Source organism: Dromiciops gliroides, chromosome 5 (assembly GCF_019393635.1).
Source record: "Dromiciops gliroides isolate mDroGli1 chromosome 5, mDroGli1.pri, whole genome shotgun sequence".
NCBI lineage: Eukaryota > Metazoa > Chordata > Mammalia > Microbiotheria > Microbiotheriidae > Dromiciops > Dromiciops gliroides.
In genome coordinates, this window is record NC_057865.1 from 14,788,235 (window position 1) to 14,809,995 (window position 21,761).

At 42.4% G+C, this 21,761-nt stretch overlaps 1 protein-coding gene across 1 annotated transcript in view; it reads left to right on the top strand.

Annotated features, from left to right (window-relative positions):
• The window catches only part of STK31 (serine/threonine kinase 31), a 67,093-nt gene that overhangs the window by 1,088 nt on the left and 44,244 nt on the right, over window positions 1-21,761 (top strand). The window contains exons 2-10 of the mRNA XM_043964918.1: window positions 6,021-6,067; window positions 6,151-6,203; window positions 7,915-8,013; window positions 9,936-10,010; window positions 11,524-11,682; window positions 16,705-17,051; window positions 17,986-18,160; window positions 20,124-20,239; window positions 21,597-21,756. Coding sequence (XP_043820853.1) covers window positions 6,040-6,067; window positions 6,151-6,203; window positions 7,915-8,013; window positions 9,936-10,010; window positions 11,524-11,682; window positions 16,705-17,051; window positions 17,986-18,160; window positions 20,124-20,239; window positions 21,597-21,756 — 1,212 coding nt within the window. The 5' untranslated portion in view covers window positions 6,021-6,039. The remainder of the gene's footprint in view (window positions 1-6,020; window positions 6,068-6,150; window positions 6,204-7,914; window positions 8,014-9,935; window positions 10,011-11,523; window positions 11,683-16,704; window positions 17,052-17,985; window positions 18,161-20,123; window positions 20,240-21,596; window positions 21,757-21,761) is intronic.

The window sequence follows — 21,761 nt, forward strand, 5'->3', positions numbered from 1 at the left end:
TACAGTTTCATTTACATACAGCATTACAAAAACAACCAATCTCAGCATATAGTATCAACCTCCAATCTATGGTAACTGTAAGGACCAATCAGATTGTATCAGTGGGCTAATCAGACTGCCCCATTAACGACCAATCAGATTGTGGCACTAGGCCATAACCTTATTCTGGGCAAGAATGTCAGCTCCTTAGAACAATGCTGTGTTAAGGTACATAACTCTTCAAGAAAGAAGACCTGACTTGAGGTTTGACCAATCAGATTGCAGCCCTAGGCCCCAACCCTATGCAGGGCAAGAATGTCCCCATTCCCCACTGAAACAGTGCTTGTGTAAACACAACCTTTCAAAGGAAACAAAACTCAAGTAAGGGCTTGAATTCAGAGTCAAGTGGGGATCACCTTGGGCAGCCCTGCCCGACTCCCACAAAACCCAGGCCCCGATCTGGCTTAAGGCCCAAGAGCCTCTTGTGCTCGGAGGCCCCCTGCTGGGAGATTTGGGCAACAAAACGGTAGGGCCTGAAACCAGACTCACTCTCTGCCTTGAGGGCTCTGAGAAGAGTCCAGATATGGTCTTTTTCTCTCATCTTTCTCAAAAAAAAAAAAAAAAGTTCAACTGTCCAAGGTTGAATGTACGAAAGATTAAACTAGGAGTAAAATGAGAATTTTTTAGTAGGGGGTATTTTTTTCTTTAGAGCCTTTCAGACTTAAATATAATTTAATATTTGTGTGGCCTGTAATGTGGTTTTTTCCCCCTTTGCTTTTTTCTTTTTTTTAGTACTCTTTTTTTATTCAATCCCCTCAGTGACCAAGGGATTAATTTTAGCATTATTCAGAGGCTTTTAGCTTATGTATTGTTTAAATAAGATAAATGCATTATGACAATAATGCTTATTTGTTTTGTTTTTGTTTGTTTTTTTTTGGTGAGGCAATTGGGGTTAAGTGACTTGCCCAGAGTCACACAGCTAGTAAGTGTCAAGTGTCTGGGGTCAGATTTGAATTCATGTCCTCCTCACTCTAGGGCTGCTGCTCTATCCACTGTGCCACCTAGTTGCCCCCCCCCCCTTTGCTTTTTTCAAGATTCCACCTCTGACCAAAAACACAGGGTAGACCATCAAGTGGTTTGTTTAGGAGCCACAATATGGCTTCCTGCCACATCCAAAGATAACTATGTAGTGTTAAGGTTGTTTTTCTTTTCATCTTCCTTCCTTCCTTCCTTCCTTCCTTCCTTCCTTCCTTCCTTCCTTCCTTCCTTCCTTCCTTCCTTCCTTCCTTCCTTCCTTCCTTCCTTCCTTCCTTCCTTCCTTCCTTCCTTCCTTCCTTCCTTCCTTCCTTCCTTCCTTCCTTCCTTCCTTCCTTCCTTCCTTCCTTCCTTCCTTCCTTCCTCCCTCCCTTCCTTCCTTCCTTCCTTCCTTCCTTCCTTCCTTCCTTCCTTCCTTCCTTCCTTCCTTCCTTCCTTCCTTCCTTCCTTCCTTCCTTCCTTCCTTCCTTCCTTCCTTCCTTCCTTCTTTCCAGTATGAGGCCACCTGGGTGGCACAGTGCATAGAGTGTTGGGCCTGAAGCCAGGAAGACTCATCTTGAGTTGACATTTACTATCTGTGTGACATTGGGCAAGTGGATTAAACTCTGTTTGCCTCAGTTTCCTTATCTGTAAAAATGAGTTAGAGAAGGAAATGGCAAACTATTCTAGTATCTTTGCCAAGATAACCCCAAATAGGGTTATGAAGAGGCAGACACGAATTAACAAGAAATTTTCAGTGTGGTGAGGTACATTTTAATTTTCAGGGGGTATTAAAGAATTCATTGGACCTAATGCATTTAAACCCACAGATAATCTAAATGCATTTTCATTATGAGCTCATTCTACAGTCATTTAACCTTTATAAAATCTTTTAGAAAAGGAATTGAATTATAAGAGCCACCAGAAGTCAGATCACCTGCAGGTTCTTAAAAGAACTAGCCAGCTTGAATCCAATTTAATCAAATCGTTGATTGCTTTCCCATGGTGGGGTGGTGGGGGTGGTGGCCCCTCCTTTTTAACCAGTAACAAAACTCTTTTCATTTAGTAAAAACAAAACAACCACCAAACCTTTTCAGAGAGATGTTAATCAATAGCCAGAGGTTGGAAAACAGTTCTCGGTTTCTGGAGTTTTATTAAAGCCTTTTAAATGCATTATGTCATTTAAATGTCACGATCTGGTGACCTAGGTAGTTGGAGGGGTTTACTTATTTTTAACGTGGATTTTTCAATATAAAGAGTTTATGTGAGCCGGAGCAGCCAGGACTTGCATTTAGGTCTTTTGGGACATTTTTTATCCCCAGTGCTTTGCACTCGAACCTTAATAAATGCTTCATTTATTCAGTTTCCCACGCTCTTTCCATTACAGCGGGTAGAGGTCTACCAACTGTATGATTGCATAGATCTTAAGAGTTCTAGGTGTGGCGTCTAAAGCCTCTTGCACTTTCTGAAGAGACAATGCAAATGTAAGAGCGTAACCATGCTTGTTTTGGCCAGAATTCCATCAGTATTGGGAACATCCAGTGCCCCTCACCACTGCAGATCAAGCAACCGTTCTTCAAATGTTAGACTTGCCCTGGGCCACAGGGATGGCTACTAGGGGTCCCTGGGCCTCCAAAAGCGCTGGTGGCATGGCTTGATGGCCAGGCCTGGCCTCCCACGTCTGCAGCCGAGAAAAAAAGGTGTGCAAGAAGGGCATCGGGTTGGGCAAAGTGATCGCGGCAGGGAGAACTTCAACTCAACAAGCTCGGGTGGGGGCATCTGGCGTGCTTGGCAACCGCTGCCCAGTGATGACATTTGGGTGGTGGAGGGGTACGGCCCCTGGAAAAGCCCGGGCTTTGCGGCGGGCTCTTGGGTCGGTGAGGGCAGGCAACTGGGTGTAGGGTCGGAAGAAGCGAGCGTGGGGTGTGGAGCCTCCTGGTCCTACGCGCCCGGAGGAAGAAGCCTCCGTGCCTGATGTGGGTGTGGAGGACGAGGCGAGGGGGGCAGTCTCCTCTCCCCTCCCCACATTTGGTGGGATGGGGGGGGTGCTGATCCCCTCCTCTCCATCACGGCTGAAACGTGTGCGTGGGAGGGCTAGGCCCTCCCTCCCCAGCACGGATGGGAGGTGCTGGGGGTGGGGCGAGGGTGCTGGCCCCTCCCCTCCTAGCGCTGGGAGGACGTCTGTGCTCCACGAGGAAAGCGTGGCTGGAGGGCGCAGCCCGGCCGGCTCGAGGCCATCCGCCACAGCGCCGTCCAATTATAAACGCCCTCGCCCCCTCCGCGTGCAGCCCGCTCCACACGCGGTCCCCATGACGACACCCGAAGCAGTCTCGCGCAGGACCGCGGGGGGAGCCGCCGCGCCACGTGCTCTTCCCGCTCCCCGACGGTCGGGCCGCAGTGCGCATGCACAGAGCCAGCGCCTTGGAAAACCGGCAGTGGTGGCCGCGCGAGGTGCGAGAAGCGGGGGAGGGGCGCGGTCACGTGGGGCGGGGCGCGAGCGGGCTCGGAGCTAGCGGGTGGTGGGGCGCGCGAGCGAGCGGGCGGGCGGGCGAGACAGCAGGGGTGTTGGGGGAGGGGGCCGCCTGTGGTGTCGTGACCGTGTCCGTGGGAGTGAGTGGGTGAGGAGCCCGGCAGGGCCGCCGCCGCGGAGTGGGGCGCTCCCTCTTGGAGAGGCCGGTGATGGACCCTGGGTCTGCTGATCAAGGACCAGCCCAGCTAAGGGCCCAGAGGTTCGTGGTCAGGCGGGGCCACAATCCTTGGGCCCTCCCCTCCCTGGCCTCAGTTTCCCTATTTGTACAGTTAGGGGGTGGACCACCTGCACTGGCGAGGCCCCCCCCCCCCAGCGCTGTGATCACTTCTCCGGGCCTCAGTTTCCCTCTCTGTAAAGCGAAGGGCATTGCTTGCAGGGCCCTTTTCAGGCCGGCGGTTCCGACCGTGTAACGGGCTTTGGGTTCGCCTTTTGGTGGTTTTGTGAGAAAGTCCTGGGCAGGAGCTGCCAGAGCCACCTGGGTGTCAGGGTGGGGGCGGGGCTTCTTGCAGGAGGAAGCTCTTCCACCTTCCCGTCTAGAGTAGGGTAGCCACCCTTTGAGGGGCAGTGTGGGCAGATTCTTGCTGACTTGTCCCTAGAGAAGGGCGTGGGACATGTGTCCAGTCTGGGGATTTTGTACTTTTTGCAGTCCTCTGAAGCCTGTAGACTTCTACCCAGAACAGTGTTTTTAGTACATAGGATTACAAAGGAAACCAGTTATGTTAATAGCTAGCATTTATATACAGTGCTTTGCTTTATGGATATCATTTTATCCTCCCCAACTGGGAGGATCCTCAGTTTATAAGATTAGGTGTTTATACAGATGAGGAATTTGAGGCACACAGTGCCTTGGGCAGCGATTGAGTTCATTATTCCAGACTCCCGGTCCAAATACTGTTACAAAATTATTTTTTTCAAACAAAGTTCAGAGACTTGATACCAAGAACCCTTGCTCTCTAGTCTGATTTCCTTAACTGCTTGTCTTGGACAAGATCCTGTAACTTTTTTTGCCCGATTTAGTTTTTAAAGATTTAAACTTTTCCCATGCCCTACAGGTGTTAGTGTAGTAAGTGGTGTTAGTCAAAGGCTTTGAAATAAAGAACTGCATTTAAAGCCTTTTAAACTATTCTAAACTGCCTAGGATAAGGTTTCAAAGCCTGCAGCTTTTTGTTCTCAGTTCGAGAAAAATTAAAGTTGTTAGTTTAATTTTTTCCACTTATTGGAAGATAGCATAGAGGGCTTGAAGCTTTGTGGGCATTTCTTTGGACATCTTTTTAGAGGCTTGATGTGAGAGAATACCACTGAAATTGTATTTTAAACTGCCTTGTTTTTAGTTTCTTCCTAAGAATTACTCAGACTTTTGTGTCCCAAATGGTCCGTACTGTATTTTAATTTGCTAAGGGTAAACTAATAAGAATACTGATTTCTTTTTTTTTTTCTGATGAAGTTAGATGGTCTACCCTTAGCCTTGCTTCTAGTTTATGAGGAAAACAATTATATTTGAGGAAAGATTGGGGATATTTGATCCCTTTTGTAGTGTTTGTGTGATTTCAAAGTCTTTGATAATAAAGGCCCAAGCCGTTTTTTTCTGTGTTTTATTTTCAACATTTTTCTTATGACACTTTGGAAGTTGGCCTTCAAGTTTTTTAAGGATCTGATTCTCTGTGTACCTTACTACCCATGCCAGCTAGCTGATGTTTCAATCAGATTGCATATTTACACGGTGGTTTACACAATTTTCCTTACAACAACCTGTGAGTTAGGTAGTGGAAGCATGGTTATCCAATTGAGATGAGGAAATTGATGCTTACAGAGGTTAGGTGGCTTTCTCAGGGTCCTCTAGATAGCTAGTAAGGAACAGAGCTGGAGACCTACCTGCCCAGCCTTTCTGATGATCAAGGCCAGGTTTTGTCGGTTTCATCACTGTGTTTCCTTATTGCAGAAAAAAGATGTCAAGTATTCTTGGGTAGTATAATTGACCAGAACATAATATATCTCTGCTTCCGTATTGTAAACTTGCGCGAACATTTAGCAAAATAAAAGATTTCAGTGATAGAAGCTGTGTCTTGTAAAGGAGCAGGAAACATTTACATACCCATCTTGTGAAACAAGCCTTTGATCATAGGGGGAAAGCTATTGGTGCAGAAAACAGTCAACTACTGTCTTGTGGCCTGGATTTCAAGAGCAGAGACTTTCCTTTTTCTAGTTTTTCTTCTTTCTAAAATGACACCAGGGTAAGACTGTAGTTGAAATAGAATATTCAGTGCCTGAAGTTGTTAAAGTTGGGGGAATTTCAGTCACCTCAGACATCATGGGTTTGAATTCTGGCTCTGTTATTTATTGCATGTGTAATGTTGGGCAAGTCATGTACCTTCTTGGGGTCTCAGTTTTTTTATCTGTAAAATTAAAGGGTTGGTCTAGATTCTTACTGAGGTGTCTCCAGGGTCTCGATCTATGATCCTATGATCCTTACTATATTCAAGGTATTGAATAATTTTAGTTTTTCAGGGGCTGTCAACATGGATGAAGACGTAACCTATAATAAAGGTACTGATAATACAAATTCTTGTGTTTCAGAGCAAGTTAATGTTGAATCACTCCTAATTTTTTTCCTGTCATTCTGGTTTCAGTTGAGGATGTGGTTGGAAGTCATGTAGAAGATGCAGTCACATTTTGGGCACAGGTAAAAATACCATCTGGATGTCAAGGCTGATTTTGCCTAAACAAAAATAGGGGGTCAGTCATTATCTTCAACCACTAACCTTTATTTGAAACAGCAGTTAGAGACAAATGATATATGCCTGATGCTAATTGGAATACCACAGTGTACTGAGTCAAAGTATATGAAAGCCACTATTAGGTGCTTAGGCGATGAAATTTAATAGGGAAAAACATAACATCTTATTTTGGGGGTAAAAGAATGGGCTTCATAATCACAAGTAAGGGTGGGAGGAATCATGACTAGATAGGAATTTGAAAAAGATGTTGAGGTTTTAGTGGACCCTAAACTCAGTATGAGTTAGCAATGTGACCTGGCAACCTAGTCAATTCCTTGGTTCACTGTGTCTGGGACCATGGATGAGTTGGTCCAATTATATTGTACTCATTCAGACCAGATCCGAAATGTTCTGGTTTAGTTCTGGATGCCATTTTGAAAGGCCCTGAGTTCATGCCAGATAATAATTTGGTTGAAGAAATTAGAGCTATTTAGCCTGAAGAAGAGAAGACTTGGGGGAGGAAGGGTTACAATATGGTAGTTGACGGGATGTCACGAATAAAAGATTAGATTTGTTTTGTTCATTACTCTATTCTGTCACAGATTGCGTCTACGACTTGGCAGAACCTAAGATCGTTCTCTAAAGATAACTAGGAGTAGTGTATGGGTGATCCAGAGGAACTAATCTGTGACTGAAGTAAAGGAATAATTGCCATTAGAGATATTTCAACGTGCAGTGGATTGGAGTGAACATCTCCTTATCTTCAAGCAAAGGCTGTATGGCCGGCCATTTGTTGAAGATGTACAGGGGACTTTTGCTAGTGTCTTAGCCAAACTACAAGCCTAGAGTTCCCTTTAGAACTGATAGGATTTGGAATTTGGAATTGCTGAGCAGCAAGGAATGCATAACTCTGGTAGTGTTTCTTTACCAGTGGGATTGGGTTCCAGGCAGCCTCAGGAGGCAGAGAGGGGATTTCTTAATCCTCAGAATTTTATCTTAAAATTAATGTCTTCAAGGAGCTTAATGAAGAGGACATTGATGGCTTTGAATCCCGCGTGACTTAATGATTTTCAAGAAATAGCCTTTTCATCTACATCCTATGGGATGTCTTATTGAGGAGCGGGAGGTGGGGAAACTTCTTTGTATCACTGTAAAGAAATCTGGTCTGTTACTTAAGACTCCAAGTCTTCAAAGAACAAGTTGTTTTTGTTTTGTTTTTGGTAATAGTCTCCTTGCTGTGCCTTACTGTGGTATGGAGAGGATCCTGGTTTCTCAGTCATGGTGTAAAGTGTTTTATGGCCTGGCAGTGCTTATCTGAAATTGAAGGCTTAAAAGTATGTGTCAGGTAGCCCAACCACTTGTGATCTGAGGGTTAGACTAACTCACTTTAGAGGGGCTAGTCACTATGTTCCCTATGGGGGGTGGTAGAATTATTTTTGGCCACAGGAGATCAGGAAGACCATTTATTAAGTTGTTGCAAGCAATCTGTGGCAGTGTGGGACCCATGCCAATGGAATTATGGATTCTAGAGAAAAATAGTTTAAAAATTGCCATAGTACTTAATGTGGCAGAAAATAAAACTGTCAATTAACACAAACCTGTTGGGTTATGGGTTAACACATTTATCTCTTGCTTTCCTTTCTTCCCTTTGATTCCATGCCATTTGTCCTTTCTTAGAGTATCAATAGAAATCGTGATATTGTGAAGATAGGTTGTGCTCTGGCTGAAGTTTGTCCCCAGTCCAATGCAGTTTTTGGGAATCCTGACCTAAACAAGGTAAGCCATTCTTTGGTGGAATTATTCCGTTCATTTTTCATACTTTTATTTTTCCTTTTTGTTTGATGTAAGGTCATGTTTTCCTAATTTATACAGTTTATAGTGCATTTTTGATACTTGGTAAGCAATATTTTTAGAATCTGTACGAACTGCAATTCTAATACATTTGTACAGCTCTGAAAGTCATGTTATAAATGCTCAGAGAGGATCTGATTGAGAGTCTCCTAGGGGAAGGCTTGGTGTGACTAGGAACTTTCACCATGTATGTTCTTGGTTGGATCTGATCTCAGTGATAGGAATACTCTTCTAGCCATGTTGAGAGCAGCCCCTATGTCTAAGTGAGTGAAAATGAAGGGACTTTTAAGTTGATTCAATGTAGCATCATTGCCACAGCCTGTGAAAACCAATACGGTGGTCATTTCCTAGACTCAGGCTTCCCTGCTCTGAAGTTATGTAAGGAGGGAGCCGAGTCTGGTTTTGTGACCAGGGCTGTGTTTCCCATAACTGACTTGTTTTTCTTTTCCTGTGCTGAGGTCCTCATTACTGCAAGATTGGACTATTATTATTAATAGCCTCCTAATTGATTGGATTGGTTTTCTTCCTGGCCTCCAGTTCAGTCTTCAAACCACTGATAAAATCTTGCGGAGGCACAGGCAGGTCTGATCACGTCTCTCTCTTGCTGAAAGGCCTGTCCTGGCTTCTTTGTTGCCTTATATCTCCCTTCCTGTCTGGGCAGTTCCAACCTTGATGGGCCACTTTTGCCTGGCTGATAGGAGGCCCTTAATTGTTTAAGTTAAATTGCATTTTTTCTGTTGAAGAACATTTAAATTAGGTTTAGTTCAGGCTGATTAAAATAAGGCAGACATAACCTTTTGTACTTTGGGTTATAAATTGTGACCTAGTTGTTGAAGATTTTTAATGGATATGTTATCTTCTGTCTTTGTGGATCCTTAATTAACACTGTCTCTCTCTTTCTTCTGGATGGTCCATTTCATGTAACATTATCCCTGTGGTTTACAGATCAGCTTGCTCTAGGGGAAAGGGGCACTTACAGATTTCAGATCAGACCTTGTACTTACATGAGGACCTTGAGAGTGTAGTGAAGAAGGGTCAGATGCCAACGTGGCTATAAGAGACAGCATTACATAAGTACATGATAGAGTGACAGGACAGTGCTGTGTATTTTTGACCCCTGACAACCAGTAGTGGAGGTAAGTCAGGAAAAGTTGGAGTAGGACTCCAGGGCCGGTGCTCTATCCAGTCATATCTCTGAATGTAACCCAGAAAACCATCTAGGGAATAGGAAATGTCCTCCAGACGTTTGGGTGATTCACCATTGATTTTATCTATACACTAAAGAGACAGAGATAACTACTTTACCTCAGGTATCTGAAATGATAAATTTATCCTATGGTGATTTTTTCCTTTATAGCTTAAAAGTTTATAATTTAATGAAAAGTGTTTAGTGCATGAAAGAGCTAGCTGAAGGATATAACCTGCTATAATTTAAGGGCCTATAAAACAATTTACCATGCACAAATGAATACATTAGTGAAGTATGTGAATCTTTTTTGGATATAAGTCAAGTTCTAGAATTAGATTTGATGGCACCTTCTGGGTTAAAAAATAAAGTATAACCATTCGTATCTCAACTGTTGTTCTACTAAATATAGTCTATTTTATCTAAAGCTGCTTAACAAATAATATTCTATAAAAGTTGTCCCAAAAGTCTTATCGCCCTTTTAAGCTTAAAACAGCAGTGACACTTTGGAGACTCCCTGTATGCATCCATGTTAATTATGACTCTTGATAGAAAGGGGAGCTCCTTGAAAATGGGCCTTTTTTCATTTTTAAGCTTTGTCTTCCCAACATCACTTAATGGTTGTAGATTGATAATCTTGCTTCATTTTTCCCTTTTGCAGATTTATGCTGGGTTGTTTTCTGAAGATAAATGCTGGTACAGATGTAAAGTGCAGAAAGTCATCAGCGATGAAAAGGCAGGACACAACTGTTTCACTCTTTGGCTTTGATGATGTGTGAACTCTGGGATGCAAAACTGAAGTGGTTTTGAGTGTAATCAGCAGTTATTAACTTTAACATCAGTCAGTGGGGAGTCTGCACACTTGAGGATGTTTCTGTGTTTGAATTTTTAAAGTTACCCAGGAGAAATACTTGCTTTGTTTGCGTCTCTTAGATGTGGATGGTTAATGAAGAAAGATAGAAGGAAAATGATCACGAGCCAAGCATTGAAACTCTCTGGACCTTAGTTTCCTCGTCTCCTCTAAAACGGGGGAATTAAGACTAGATCCCTTTCTTCTTCCTCTTCCCTAATGGTGTTTAGTCAGTAGAAAGAGGCCTTCTGGCTAACAGTAGCCAGTTGAGCAAACACGGATGAAATGAATGTCGGGAACATAAAGGCTGAGGGGAAATAGATCTTGCTCTGGAAGAACTTGCATTTTATGAGAGACATAGAAAGCACACACAGATGAGTAAATGTAAGGTGATATGAGGAATCAAAGTTCCTTAACAGCAGGGGTGGGGGTGGCGTGGTTTCCTGGAGCCAAACCTGAGCTGAGCAGTGAAGCAAGGGAAGTTTCCTAAGGAACAGAAACGAGGGGAGCACAGCTGGAAGCGGGGGTCTGGTGCGAATGCCGAGCACTTTGGCTGCTGCATTCGGGGCACAGCTCTTGATCCTGTTTCACTGAGCTGCAGTGTGGGAAGCAAGGCCAGAAAAAGGAGGATAGAGCCAGATACCTGGCTTTAACAGGTAGAATGAGAGTCTTGAGCTTCTCTGAAGGTATAACTCAAGAACAGACGTCTACTTGAGGCTTCCAGGACCTCTTCCTCTCCTTCTTCTCCCTCATACTCTCTTACTCCTGGAATTCCTTTGTTTATGCTGCATATTTTGTCATATATCCCCACCAGACTGTTAGCTGCTCAGGGGCAGAGGATGGTTCTTTCTTTCATTCTTTTTTGTCTTTGTATCCCTAGCATCTAGCTCAGTGTTTTACTTGAGGTAGGTGTTTAATAAATATTGGTTGCATTTCCTTTCCCCTTTCCTTCTCCCTTTAGAGTGACACACTTGCTCCCACCTTGAAGTAAAGAATCCCGAATTATTACAGCCACTGAAATTTCTTGGGCCAGTACATTGAAACGTAATCCTGCATTATCCCTTTTAAAGGATGCCAAATTTTAAAAGTTGAACAAATATTGTCTAAAGTATTATTTCTTGGACCTTGGGTTTCATTTATTTTCAAGTTATAGCAGAGCTCCTTTAGCAATCTTAGCTTCATTTCTAAAAGCATTTGGTGTCTGGCCCACAGTAAGTGCTTAGTAATGTTGGTCAATTGATTTGGCAATTTTCAGAGAATATGGCTTATGTGATTTATTAGGAAGCTTAGAGGTAGTTGATAAAGTGGAAACAGAAATATGTGTCTAAGTAATAAGTTGGTTTTTCTACTTGGATTTTGGCTTTGCTGTTTCTATTATTCCTTTGTGTTTCTCTCACAGTGTCTGGTAAGGTACGTTGACTATGGAAATACAGAGATTCTGAATCGCTCTGAAATTGTTGAGATTCCTTTGAATCTACAGTTTCCTGATGTGGCCAAAAAATACAGACTCTGGGGACTACAGATTCCTTCTGGACAAGAAGTTACTCAGTTTGACCAGGCAAGTAACCGTCACTTTTTAAGATTATATGTAATCAAGTAAATGAACTTTAGGTATCGAGGCCCTTTCCTTGGAAAAGGGACATGTGGGATATTGGTGAAATCTCAGTGAAATAAAAGTATATTGAATCTCACTAATTTAGACTGGGAGGAAGGTTAGTCTGAATGCGTGAAGATCATGAATTATAAATGAATTTGAAAGAAAGATGATTGTAAAGTACAGAGACCCTAGTTGCAGTTTGCCCATGAGGTAGCAATGGTTTGCAGTGTTTACAAGATCTCCAGAAGCAAAGCTCCATCCCATAGTGGGGACCAGCCTTAACTTGACATCTTTATTCAAGTTGGACAAAGATGGTGTAGTATGAAGGGTGGTATAGTTGATGGTGCCGGTCTGGAGTTGGAAGACTTGCTTCTAATTTCTTCTCTTGACTCTTTCTAGCTTAGTGACATTGAGCAACTCCCTAAAGTTTATTTACTGAGTCAGTTACTTTTTAAAATTCAGTTTTATTTTACTTTAAGGTTTCACATTCTTTCTCTCCTCCTGCCTCCCATTTGAGAACATAAGGAAAACAAAGCCCATTAGAAACATGTAGAGTCAAGCAAGAAATTCCTCCATTAGCCATATCAAAATAAAGTGGGGAGGGATGTTTCAGTCTGCATTTAGATTTCATCCCTTCTCTATTGGAAGGTAGGTTAGCATAAATCAAAGAGATGGGATTGATCTCATTGAACATCATGAATATATCATAAGGTTTTGAAACCAATATAACTGTTTTCTTGTAAAAAGGACCTTTGCAATTAGTATAGCTGCATATAAATCAGTTTTTCTGAGTCACAAAGCCATGAAAAATATATCCTCTTAAGTATTTCTTTGTAAAAACAATAATAAACATTTTTATTTAAAGTTTTGAGTTCCAAATTCTATCTTTCCTTCCCTCCCTCCCTTGCTCTCTCCTTGAGGTGGTAAGCAATCAGATATAGGTTATACACTCTTTAAGTATTTCACACATTCTCTCCATAACCTTGTTTATATTATTTCTTTCTGCTGTCTTTGAATGAAGGCAGACTTGCCATTCCTCTTCAGTAGCTAAAATTCAAAGTCATTAGAACCTGAATTAGTGAGATTTGGGGATTGGTAGACTCTTACATTGTCGAGCTGTGCTTGCAAATGCAGTGTGTCAACTCCCTTTTAGCTTATTTATTTCCTTAGGGTTTTGTTGTAATGACATATAACCCAAGGAAGGAGATAATAATTTCAGAGCTCTGTTCTCATACTACCCCCACCCCCAACTCTTTGTTTTACAGTGATTGTTGTGCTTTGTTCAGTGATACTAAATTACATGCTTATTTCCTTTGGGATAACATTCTACTTAGCAAAGTTGTTTGTTTTTTTTGTGGGGGTAAAAAGTAATTTAATCAAGATTATAACACAAAAAAATTAAAATTCCTTCTTCTACCTGTAATTACCGGTTTTTTTTCCTAAGAATCTTGCAGGTTTTTTGTGTGAAGTAGCTTCTCAACACTGTCATCATTAGAGGAAACATTTCTCTATGCTGAATTGAATCAAATCTAGTGAAAATAGCTGTTCTTATGTGATTGATAGCATGCTTAAATGACAGTACACAGTCTTCAATATTTTGGCATTGAGGGTTTTAAGAGCAAAGCCTCAAGTACTTTTAAAAATCTGACTTTACTGAGTATAGACTTGCCTATACTTCCCGTAGATTTAAAATCATACGGTTTAGGGGCTGGAAGAAACTTCATAGGTGATCTAGCCTCACTTTGTGGGTTTCATATGAGGAAACTGGCTCAAGCAATAAGTTTTTTTCTACATAAGACAGAGGCAGCTCTGAACTCGAGTGTCATGAAAACTGTTCTTGAGCTGGTTTTTTTTTTTCTTCGATGGGCAATGCCAGATTAAATCTCCTCTTTGTGGATCTTTGATTTCTGCCTAGTCTTGTAGCAGTTATGTAGAATGAGGCACACATAAAGGCCCCCGATCTTTTTTTTTTTTTTTTTTTGGCGGGGCAGTGAGGGTTAAGTGACTTGCCCAGGGTCACACAGCTAGTAAGTGTCAAGTGTCTGAGGTCAGATTTGAACTCTGGTCCCCCTGAATTTAAGGCCAGTGCTTTATCCACTGTACCACCTAGCTGCCCCTAAGGCTCCAATCTTAAAAGAGCTTCCCTTCCAAATGAGACAGTACAGGTGAGCATGAGAGTCATGAGTTTTAGCAGTGGCTGAACCACTGAAAGACCTGATGGAAGGAAGTCAGTTCTCTCCTGTTAAGACTTTTTGAGGACCTAAATAAACTATTTAAAACATAGCTATCAGTAGGGAAATAAAATGGGGGTGAAAGCAGTGTGAATAGAGGAAAAACAAAAAAAGGAAAAAAGGTGGGGAGAAAGTAGAAGTGGGGGGAGATTATCTGTCTGGAGTCTTGAGGTCTTTGCCTAGGATCAGTCATTCTGGTGGTCTTTGCAGGAGGAGTTAGGACTGAGTGCCCAGCCTCCTTTTGAACTGCACTAGGTTTGGCTTTCTAGGAAAGGATAAACTTGTTGTCACAGAATCTCTGAACTGGAAGGCCCTTCAGACATCATCCATTTAAGCCATGCCTCTTTGTTGTCTGCAACAACCCTGGGGTGTGGTCATCTAGGTTTTGACGGGCCTCTCCTAAGGGAAGAAACCGCTGCTTCCTGAAGCAGCCCTTTTCATTTTTGGACAACTCTAATTGTTAGAAGTTTTTCCTTGTTGGGGTAGGTCTTCACATCTTTTCTTCTTTCCCAGCTCTTCCGGTAACTTTTGCCCCTGGGATTGGTTTAGGATCTAGGGAAAAGCCCTTTTTTAGATTTGACAGAAATGAAGCATTTAAAATGTATCTCTTAATAACTGAATTGTCTAATAAAATTAGATTTTCTTGTTCGAATGTTATAGAAATTGAGATGATTCAGCAGTTGTTTACATGAGAAAGAGTTCAGTCCTTCCTTAAATGTCTTGTGCATTCATATACTAGTATCTTATTGTGGGAACATTGAAGTTCTTTTGGACTTCATTGAAGTGGGTGATGGAGGATTAGAAACACTGGGCTTCCTAAGGTACGGGGAACACTGGACTGAGAGGCAGAGAACCTGGCCATAAATTAGTCCATTAAGAACCATGTGACTTAGGATGGACAATGTAACCTGTGCAAACTCTAATTAGTTGTGAACTCTATCATAGGTCGAAGTTAGGCTTCCCAGAACATTAAAAAGAATGAAAAAATCCATTGGGAGTAAAGCTGCTTTGTTAAAAACAAAAACAAAACAACGGTCCAGTTTTGGGGTGGGGATGTGGATCTCTCCCCATTTTGAAGGGGCTGGCAGGAGCTCCAGACTTCTAGGCTGGGTTGGTGACTGCAGAGAAGGACATGGTGCAGTCTCAGGATCGGGCAGCTTGAAGGCATTCTGAACATTATGTTCAGTTGAAGAGGATTGAACTTCCAGGATTCAGTCACTTGGATGTGGAAAGTGCTGTGTAGACCACTCTCATTCAGGAGGATTATTAAGTGCTTACTAGGTGCAAATACCTCCCTGCTAGGAATGCAGAGACACAGCAACAACCCCTGCCCTCAGACAGGTAACACAAGAGAGAGAGAGAGAGAGAGAGAGAGAGAGAGAGAGAGAGAAAGAGAAAACACCTGATGAAGCGAGAGCACTCCTTCATGTCCACCATAGTTCTCTGCCCCGGGGAGGCATGAGCAGTTCTCACTGTGGATGACTCCTGAATCCCAGGCCTGTGGTCTTAGTGGTTCCCCTGGCAGCTTGAAGGCTTCTTTGTTAAGAATTATTACTTTAGTGCTATAGATACAGTGATGTACGTGCATGTATGTACACACAGACATATGTGTGTATAAATAACAGCGAGGGGAAGTGATCACGTCAAAAATGAATTTGTCACAACATACTGTAGTGAAGGGGAAACTAGGTGGCGCTGTGGTGCACAGAGTGCTGGTCCTAGACTTGGGAAGATGGGATTTCAAAAGCAGCCTCAGCCACTAGCTACGTGAACTTGGGCAAGTCACTTTACCCTGTTTGCCCCTGTTTCCTCATCTGTCAAATGAGCTGAAAAAGGAAATGGCAAACCACTCCAGCGTCTCTGCTATGTTGTCCAGTGGTGTCCAACTCTTCATAACCCTGTTTGGGTTTCCTTGGCGAAGATACTGGAGTGGTTTGCTCCTTCCTTTTCTAGTGGGGTTAAGTGACTTACCCATAGTCACACGGCTCCCAAGTGTCTGAGGCTGGATTTGAACTTGGGTCTTCCTCACTCCAGGCCCAGTGCTCCGTTCACTGAACCACCTCCCCGTGTAGGTACTTATCTCTGCCAAGAAAGCCCCAAGTGGGGTCACAGGGTCGTAAGACTGACAAAACAGCACAATGTAGCATGATGGAAAGAGCGCTGAGCTATTAGAGGAAGAACAGCTCCCCTTTGTACATAGTATCTTCAAGTTTACAAGGTGTTTTATATTTCTTATATGCATAGTAGATGTTATCATTATTCCCATTTTATGGATATGGACAGAAGCTGAGAAAGGTTAAGTGACTTACCCAGGGTCACAGAGCTAGTAGAGCAGAATTTGAACTTAGGGCTTCCCAATTCCAAGACCAGTGCTCTCTTCCTTGGGGTCCCAAGCTATTTCCACTTTAGCTGTGTGATTCTGGGCAAGCCTGTACTCTGTGGGCCTCAGCTTCCTCGTTTGATGTTCCTACCTCTTTTAATATACTCCAATTCTGCGCATTCTCCATTCTTCACTTTTGTATCCCATAAGTAAACTTTTAGAGATGGCCTTAGAGGACCTGGGTTCAAATCCTGATTCTGCCCTCTACTCTCTGGATTTGAGTGAGGTACCTCAACTTCCCTTCGTTTGTCCATGTGTAAAATGAAGTAAATGATCTATCGGTCGCTTCTAACTCCAAGTTCTATGACTCTGACTCCAAGAAGATATACTTGTGGAGAATTTAATGACTCTCCTCTTTCTTGTCTTTCCTAGGGCAGATCATTTTTGGGGAGCTTGATTTTTGAAAAGGAAATAAAAATGCGACATAAAGCGACATATCAGGACGGTACAATTGTCGCTCAGGCTGAGTATGGTAGTGTGGATATCGGGGAAGAAGTGGCCAAGAAAGGGTATGCAGAGAAATGCAAACTCCCTTCCAGCAATAATATCTCTGAGGAGAAGAAAACAGACGCTGGTCAGCTTGGCCTTGGGAACCTCAAGAGCCCAATTCCCCTTTGGGGGCATAGGCCCAACCCCTCAGCCTTCACCAGGCCAAAGAGCCGCTTCAATGGGAGAATGGTTCCTGACCTAAAGGCGAAAACTCTTGTCACATTCCCCAAGTAAGTCTGGTGGGAAGAGGCTGGTTTTTCTAAGAGCAGCTTCTTCTAGAGGAGATGCCGCTATAATGGGATGCCGCTGACCTGAGCCAGGTCCTTGTAGTGCCGCTGACTTTTTGGACTGACACTAGATTTGGTTTCCATTCCATATCCTGTAAAGAGGTAATGGCATGACTCTAGGCCTTATTAGAGAGGGCATGACTTATTGGGGAGGCTCCAGGAATAAAGGCACTTTCATGGTGGTGGCAAACCGCCCCAGACAGTTCTCAAAGTTAGTTAAAAAGACCACTAAATTGCAAAGGCAGTTGTAGAAAAGAGGGGCTTGTGTATCTTCCTCTTTTTTTTAAAGTACAGGCATGTTTTATACTCATTTGCTCATTTTTACTTGGGGAAAAAAACAGACGTCTTTGAATCTTTAATTGTGTATACAGTGTGGAGAAATGAAGAACTCTTGAAAAGTGCTTATATTTATGAAATTGTGACTCACTTTGAAGCAGAAAGCTTGGCTTGGCACCTCAGTGGTGGGTGTTGTCAGGCCAGAGTTTGTCACCTTTTAGTGGAGACAGCCTGATTGTGAGGCCCTTTGGTTGCTGTTCCATTGGTGGAGGAATCCAGGGCAGAACTACTTTCTCTTGTGCTACTGTAAGGTTCCTTTATACACTTCTTGGGTAGGAATGAGAGTAGGCAGCAACTTCTTTGTGCGTGGTTTTTGTTGTTGTTAAGTATGATTTTTAGCCCTAGAATTTAGTCAGCCTTTTCTCCCCAGATGTCTGTACACTATTTAATGCTCAGAATGGGCCAGTCTCCAAGCTTACCTTGACATTCACAAGTGTTGTTGTGGGCAGCGTTGAAGGCGTTTTGGGCTTCTCATATCAGGTCCTTTGAAAACTCAGGTGAATTTCCTTTGACTCTTCTGTTTCTTACTCATTTTTAACAGGGAAAGGCTAGCTGTTGGTGACTTTAATTTGGGAACAAACGTCAGCCTGGAAAAAATCAAGCAGGACCAGAAGCTAATTGAAGAGAATGAAAAGCTTAAAGCAGAGAAGGAGGCCCTGCTTGAGAGTTACAGAGAGCTGGGGCTGAAGGTAGAGCAGTCATCCCTGGAGCTGCAGGTATGGACTGGGGACCTCTGCCCTGCCGGTCCCATCCCATTCTTCCTCTTGTGGTCTGTGTGTGTGTGGAAGGACTCCACAGGTGATTTCAGAGCCAAGTTAGGTAGAAAGAATGATTCCCACACCAATGATTCCATGAGTTGGTTTTGTAAAAATTCTCTAAGGGAACTCACTCTAGGCTCTTAGGGTTGAATTCAGTTAAAGGCAATACACCTCGACTCCTCCAATAATGGAATAAATCTAGAAAAACTACAGACATTGAGGAGGACAGCACACACTGGAGAGCAAAGAGAGAGCTGACTTCAATTTCTTTTCTTTTTTCTTGTGATTCTGAACTTAAGAAATAAAGCTTTTCCATGCCAAAGTGGGATAGAAAAAAGGTGTGCACCCCAAATGGCTGATCCATTATGGACACCTCGATTTTAGACCTACAGCAAAGTTATTGTGTGACTGGCTTTTTTCCATAGCTGCCATTAGACACATACGCATATTTGTTCAGAAACTTTTAAATTGAATGTAATAAAAATAATCCATTTTACACTTCACAGCGTGCACTCTCTCTCTTGTTCATAAATTGTTTATTCATAAGTCTGATGGTTAATATGTTCCAGGTTCTTCAATTTTTCTTGTAATCTCTCCCTTTACATCTAGGTCTTGTATCCATTTTGACCCTCTCTTGATAAATGATGTAAAATATTGGTCTATGCCCAGTTTCTGCCAGGCTGCTTTCCAGCTTTCCCAACAATTTTTACCAAATTATGAATTCTTGTCCCAAACACTTAAGTCTACACTTTTCAGACCCTAGGTTACTATATTCATTTGCTGCCGTAAATTGTATGCTTGCTCTGTTCTACTGATCTGCTTTTCTTTTCCTTAGCCAGAATTGGGTGGTTTTGATAATCACCTCCTTATATTACAGTTTAAGGTCTGGTGCTACAAAACCTCTTTCCTTTACATTTTTCCTTTAGTTTCTTTGATGTTCTTGACCTTCTGTTCTTCCAGATCTGACTTCAGTTTCTTCTTTTTTTTCCTGACTTCAGTTTCAATTGTAGTTTTTACTAATGTTAATGCTGATGGTTTGATTTTAATGAACTTTTTTTTTTTTGTGGGGCAGTGAGGGCTAAGTGACTTGCCCAGGGTCACACAGCTAGTAAGTGTCAAGTGTCTGAGGCCAGATTTGAGCTCAGGTCCTCCTGAATCCAGGGCCAGTGCTTTATCCACTGTGCTACCTAGCTGCCCCTTTAATGAGCATTTTAATGTAACTGTGATATATCAACTCTATACTGGAGTTGAAATAAATCTATAAGGTAGTTCTGAAATTTTAAAATATGCTGCTTTGTAAAAAAAAAAGCAATACAAGTAGACTTTTGATTATCTGGGACAAATGTAAATTTTTACATAAGCTATGCAAGCCTGTTTCTGGACCACCTTCTGTTAGTTGGTAAGTGGTGCTGCAAACTTAATTTTAATATCAAGATAAAGCTTCTGGGAAAAATCTTTTGATAGATTCCTGAGTGAAATATAAATAATTTAACATTACTACTGCCATTGCTTTCTGTATTCTAGAAAATCTTGTGTGGACAATAATTTGGAATAACACAGGCAGGGAAATTGTTCCTGCTCTATATCAGGGAAATATTTCATTTCATCTGGTTGTATAAACTGGCCTAGGGCTCATAGCGAAGACAAAACTAGAGTTTTCTCTGCAGTCAGATTTCTATATCAAGAGGAAAATGATCTGACTCCTCCCTGAATATGCCATGAGTATGAGATGAAGAAGATGATGCTGCCCTCTGGACACACAGTTATTTGTCTTTCCCTGTGCCACTGGGGCTCTGCGTGGCATCTGATCCAACATGAGACATATTGTTTTTAAAAGAATCCCCCCCCCAATCATTTCACTTAGAGAAGTGCGTTCTCCTGTCACCGTCACCACACCAACATGTGTCTTCCATATTTTCAGCGAGCAAAAGCAACTTCCATGGAACTGACTAAACACTTGGAAAACACCCTGCATACCCATGTAGGGACGAGAATGAAGAGTCTCGCTTCAAAGGTTGAGATATTGAAAGAAGTTAGGTAGGTGAAGTCATTCTTAAAGAAAGATTATTCTTAAAGAAAATTGAGGCATACCTCATTACATTTGGGGATTGGATTTATTCGGTTGGTTCCTGCTTTCTCTTACTCATTCAAAACCAAACGAACCAAACTCTGTTTCCTGACGCTTTAAAGGGAATCTGGTGTGATCTAGCACCAGCCCTCTTATGGGCTCATTACAGAGTAGCACTTCTGGTCACAGAGTCTAGGTTACAGGGACAATATTTGGCTTGTCTTCCTGTCTCCAGTATTCCCCTATTACATCGCCTTGGATTTGATTGGATGGTTTTTAAGTGATTAAAAAAAAAGTTATAAAAGAAATCAGAGGGAGTACTGCATTGTGGATGGTAAGAAATTGGGTTTATAGACAGGAAACACATGGGTTCTAAAACCGCTTCTGTGTAATCTGGGCAAGTAGCCTAAGTCTTTTGTGGTTTGGTCCTAGATGGGTTTGCATTGGTTTAGAGCATTCCCTAAGAAGATGAAGCCATGGATGGTTCTTTCCCAGCTGACAAAGTCTTAGGTTCTTTTTGGAGTCAGTATTAAAAAGAGAGAGGATTTATAGGTTTATTTGAGAGAATATCAATATAAGCCTTGTGTTCTATCCTTTAAACGAAAGCTTCAGTTTTCTGTTTAAAACAAACACTCCTCCCTGTGCTGTTGCTTTGCTTTTGTCCTCTCTGTCGTTTGGCTTGTTCTTTTCCCTTTCCTTTTCCTTTTCCTTTCCCTTTTTTTATGGGGCAGTTAGGGTTAAGTGACTTGCCCAGGGTCACACAGCTAGTAAGTGTCAAGTGTCTGAGACTGGATTTGAATTCAAGTCCTTCTGAATCCAGGGCCGGTGCTTTACCTACTGTGCCACCTAGGTGTGCCCCTGTCTCTGTTGTTTGGAAGCTAAGCTAGGCAAGGTTGGGCTTATGAGTACATTGACATTAGGACAGACCTTCCCTAGAAAAGCAAGTATGGATTTGGTAAAGAGGGGGTCCTGGATTTCATAGCAGAGCGTGAGTTTTTATTTTTGTGAAGCAGAAATAACTGTTTACGAGTGGAGAGATATAAGTAACAAGCCATGGAGAGAAAAGCTAGGAAACTGGGGCAACATGTAGGAAGAACATAGAAAACCTAATAAGTGGATTATTTAGCATGTTTTAGCTCCTAGAAGTGCTCTTTGGAAGAATTAAATTTTTTGTTTTGGTTTGTGGGGAAAATCTAGACCTGGTAGGAGCTTAAAATTTTATTTAGAGCTCGTTGATATTGAATGGGAGGGATCTTTTCTGTCGTGAGACTTCTGTTTTGTAAAGATTTGGCTTCTTGTTCTGCTTCCTCACCACTCCATTAACAGGAGATCGAACATCAATGTGCGTTGTGGAGATGATCTCTCTGATGCTGTCAAAGTGGTGGCTGAAGGTCACCTGGTTACTCCATCTTCCCTAGATGAGCTGGAGAAGATCTGGGAGGAGTACAGCTTGGCTCAAGAGAAGATTCAGATGTGTCAAAATGTGGTAAA